The sequence below is a fragment of the Salvelinus fontinalis genome, chromosome 18 (assembly GCF_029448725.1).
Source record: "Salvelinus fontinalis isolate EN_2023a chromosome 18, ASM2944872v1, whole genome shotgun sequence".
Lineage (NCBI taxonomy): Eukaryota > Metazoa > Chordata > Actinopteri > Salmoniformes > Salmonidae > Salvelinus > Salvelinus fontinalis.
In genome coordinates this window covers 16,961,373-16,966,044 of record NC_074682.1, presented here as the reverse complement: position 1 = coordinate 16,966,044, position 4,672 = coordinate 16,961,373, and the positions used below count along the sequence as shown (strand labels likewise).

The window sequence follows — 4,672 nt, the reverse complement described above, 5'->3', positions numbered from 1 at the left end:
ATAACATTGCAAATGCATTTTGCATAACATATTGCCTTTACAACCCTCAAAGATGTCCCTTGTTCTGTCAGCTATCCCCTCTCCAATCTAACCCAATCTGAATGTTAAGTGATCTGATGGCCTCATCCATCTTGATCAGCTACTGCTGTCACTGTATCTGCCTCCATCCTCTCTAATTGATTAATCAGGGAAAACACATATATTTTTGGAACTTCCATCAGTACAATTCTTACCTGCTTCTCCATGAGCTGATTGATTGAACATTGCGATTATACATAAAATACACGTATATTTATGGCGCATATTGTTTCAAAAATGCATTACTGACAGCAACATGACAGTCAGCAACATGGCAGTCAGCAACATGACAGACAGCAACATGACAGTCAGCAACATGACAGTCAGCAACATAACAGTCAGCAACATAACAGTCAGCAACATGACAGACAGCAACATGGCAGACAGCAACATGGCAGTCAGCAACATAACAGTCAGCAACATGAGAGTCAGCAACATGACAGACAGCAACATGACAGACAGCAACATGACAGTCAGCAACATAACAGTCAGCAACATGAGAGTCAGCAACATGACAGACAGCAACATGGCAGACAGCAACATGACAGTCAGCAACATGACAGACAGCAACATGGCAGTCAGCAACATGACAGTCAGCAACATGAGAGTCAGCAACATGACAGACAGCAACATAACAGTCAGCAACATGGCAGTCAGCAACATGACAGTCAGCAACATGACAGACAGCAACATAACAGTCAGCAACATAACAGTCAGCAACATGACAGACAGCAACATGACAGACAGCAACATGACAGTCAGCAACATGAGAGTCAGCAACATGACAGACAGCAACATGACAGACAGCAACATGACAGTCAGCAACATGACAGTCAGCAACATGACAGACAGCAACATGACAGTCAGCAACATGACAGACAGCAACATGACAGTCAGCAACATGACAGACAGCAACATGACAGACAGCAACATGACAGTCAGCAACATGACAGTCAGCAACATGACAGTCAGCAACATGACAGTCAGCAACATGACAGTCAGCAACATGACAGACAGCAACATAACAGACAGCAACATGACAGTCAGCAACATGACAGACAGCAACATGGCAGTCAGCAACATGACAGACAGCAACATGACAGTCAGCAACATGACAGACAGCAACATGGCAGTCAGCAACATGACAGACAGCAACATGGCAGTCAGCAACATGACAGACAGCAACATGACAGACAGCAACACGACAGTCAGAAACACGACAGACAGCAACACGACAGTCAGCAACACGACAGTCAGCAACATGACAGTCAGCAACATGACAGTCAGCAACATGACAGTCAGCAACATGACAGACCAATATTGACACTAAGACTGATGTTGTTGTTATTTTTCTGTTGTATCTGTTTGTCCTTGTGAGGCTGGCCCCAGAGGGGACACGCTTCCCTCAGTCAATGGACAGAGATGTCTGAGTGGTTCACTCAGTGTTGTCTATGATCTTATGAGTAGCTGACACTCACATACTGGACAAGTAGGCTACCATACAAGAAATACATTTAGCTCTGCCAAACAATCATACAGGCCCCGAAGAAAAATCTGCATGAACTCTTAACAACAGAGAAACACACGTCCACACAGAGAAATGTGCAGACGCGCAGTAGAGACTTGTGGGAACACACAGTGACGGGAGTGGACAGTTAATTTGCAACTGCTCCAGATTAAACTGTTCTTTTCCTTCTTATTTTTAGAGGCAGTTAATGCATGTCAATCCCTGTTCTCTCAGTGTCGTTATTCATGTATTGGATCTATAGAACATCATGTATTGTATCGTTTTCCATGTGATGGAATTGAATATAATATAATTCCTTCAAAAATCAACGTTGCCTTTGGCTTCCTACAGATGACACAACGAAACACATCCTTTATCACAGAGAAGTTTTTTTGTGTACTCTCTATGAGCAAGAGAGAGGAGAGTTGGAAAAGAGCATCTCCTCTTCTGTCACAGCCTCGTTCTGTTTATGTAACCGACTGTCCCCCCCTCAGGCACTGACTCGGGTTGAATTAACCTCTGTCAAAACTTGCCAAACATAACCACACGCATGCACACACACAATCCATTTTGAGAGGCGAAAGCGGCAGAGCCACAATAAATGTATGTAAGCCGTTGCAAGCCTTCGCATGTCAGACGAATTAGGGATTCTGTGGCTGTCTGTTTGAGAGGAGACAGATGGACTGAGTGGGAGATGGGACTTATAGGGAATCGGTGTGCTTGTGTCTGCCTGCGTCCATCAACCTATATACTCAGTCCAAAAAAGATGAGCTGTACAAACCTGTTTGTGTTTATTTCCCTTGATGCCATTTGACATTTGCATGCTTTTTGTTGTGCCTAGCTTGGTCTTCTCAGAACTCTTAAACACTCTTAATCTGTGTATGCGTTTGTGAGTTCTGGCAGGCTGTTGAAGTGTGTTTGTTTGTGTATGAGATGGGTGTTTGTGTGGGACTCAATTGGAGGGCAAGCAGAATTAAGCTTAAATTTTGCAGCGTTCTGGCTCCTTTCGATTTCACCAAACAGAAACCTAAGTTAGCTGGGGTGAGTATTTTAAGAATGGCCTTAGGCCTAGATTCTGAATTTGAGCGCATGCTTTCAGAGGAGACAGAATGAGGTTGGGAGAAAAATAGGAGAGCTAAAACTCTGATTCCAAATATAGGTGAGTCACATGGTAGTCACTGGAGAATGACACATAAACAAATAAGAAATAAATACTTTTGTTTGAAATGGAGCTGAGTGTTTGAAGGGGATTGTATTTGATCATTTGGGGTATGATGATCACAAACATCTGAGATTCTTGAACACCATTTTATCCTCAGCTTCAGAGAAAACCTAAAAATACTATGCTGCTGTTGCCATAGTGATTTTGTACCACTGTTAAGCAACTGGACCACTTGCAATGGCAGCCTGAGCAGAGTTAAAAGAAGGGCAAGGGTATGAACAACACACAGTCTAGAAGATAGAACAGTCCACTCAGTGGCTTCACTGTTACATTAACATCAACTACAGTCCCTTTTCAGGAGACTGGAGATATGACAGTTTATACTATCTCTATCAAATCACTCAATCTCTCTATCTGCAATCTCACACAGGAATGGGACTAGATAAAACACATCAAAATATCTTTAGTATGGGGAGAAATGGAGAGAGTGATTTCAAGCAGTGAATGTGCTTGTGTTTGTGCGTGTCTGTGTGCATTTGTGTGTACGTTTACTGCCTGTGTGCCCCCTGCCCTGATCCACCCAGCTGTTTACCCTGAGATTGGAGCTGTGTCCTCTGGGTCACATCAGCTCCACATACAGTGCAGAGGTTTAACATGGGACTCCTACCCCACATAAAGAGGTTTATTAGCAGGACACTGCCCCTTTAAATTAGTCAGACTAAGTAGAGAAACAAGAGACCTGTAGACAGAAGACGGATGAACTGACCGACACAATGGCTTGTGAGTATTGCAGAAAGCATCTCTGGTTGTCAATGTCCACCATATGTTATTTATTGAAGCACAGCACATAGACAGAGTTAAAGGGGAAGTTGAGCTGCTAGGCAGATAATGGTCTATCACCGCTGCGTACACAGGAGAGAGAGAAGAGCTTTGAGTGCTCAGTGAGTGGATCACATGTCTCCAGAAGTCTGTGACTCATAGCATTCCTCCCGAGACTGGCTGATTGACTCTCCTCTCCTCAGTCTCGTTTCCTCTCGTTCTGCCTCAGACTGGTTAGGACCTGATGGTGGGCTGCCCGAGACACCATCCCCCCCAGCTCTGGATGACATCACTTGACCTCTTACCTCACACCATCACACACACAGTCTCTGTATTCCTTTCTGGATCATATAGCTGTCATGTGGCGTTTTGTATCATTTATTTAGGTTAGCTCCAGAGAACCCATGTTTCTCAGCAACCCAATGTGATCATGATAAATATTCATCTGACATTTTAATAAACTGAAAGTGATACTCTGTTATTTAGATGGGATTCTAGCCTCCATTCTTAGATGTGATCTAACAGAGCAGTCTGAGCCCTGTGATCAGGTCTTTCCCCCTGACCCAGCAGGTGGTAGTGGGACTGCATCATGGCTGACATTATGGAGCTGCAGTTCTCATACTTTCCAAGCGAATCATGGATTAAATTGTTTTATAAATACGCTGGCTCTTTGAGAGGCATTCCCCGTCATCATTCACATTAACTTTCCTTCCATCAAATGTGTATAATCTAAGAGCTTTGCCAGCTGTCTATTATAGTCAGGGTTCATTCTAGTTTGCAGGGTAAAAACACGAAGACCCAATACAACCAATTGGACTCGGTGTGCCAGAAGGGGACTTGATTTTGTTGGTGCCAAAAAAGATCCAAGTGACATTTTCAATAAAATATACACGTTTTTCCATCCATTACATGTCAACATTGTAATAGGTGAAAGCTAGTTTTAGAAAACATGTGGGGCAAGAAGCAGTTTTAGAAGCAGTAAAAACTTGCAATACAAGTTTTGTTTTTGTACTCTTGTACAATGTTGAACATGTCTGATTGTAGTGAGAATGATCGTAACTATATAATACAGTATTAGCACACAAAGAGAACAGAGCAGAACAGAG

At 43.2% G+C, this 4,672-nt stretch overlaps 1 protein-coding gene across 1 annotated transcript; it reads left to right on the top strand.

Moving 5' to 3' along the window:
• Positions 1-334: 334 nt before the first annotated feature.
• On the top strand, positions 335-1,402 carry LOC129815869 (uncharacterized protein in mobD 3'region-like). Its single transcript, XM_055870023.1, has one exon. It carries the CDS (start codon positions 335-337, stop codon positions 1,400-1,402), a length of 1,068 nt encoding a protein of 355 aa, XP_055725998.1.
• Positions 1,403-4,672: the final 3,270 nt, after the last annotated feature.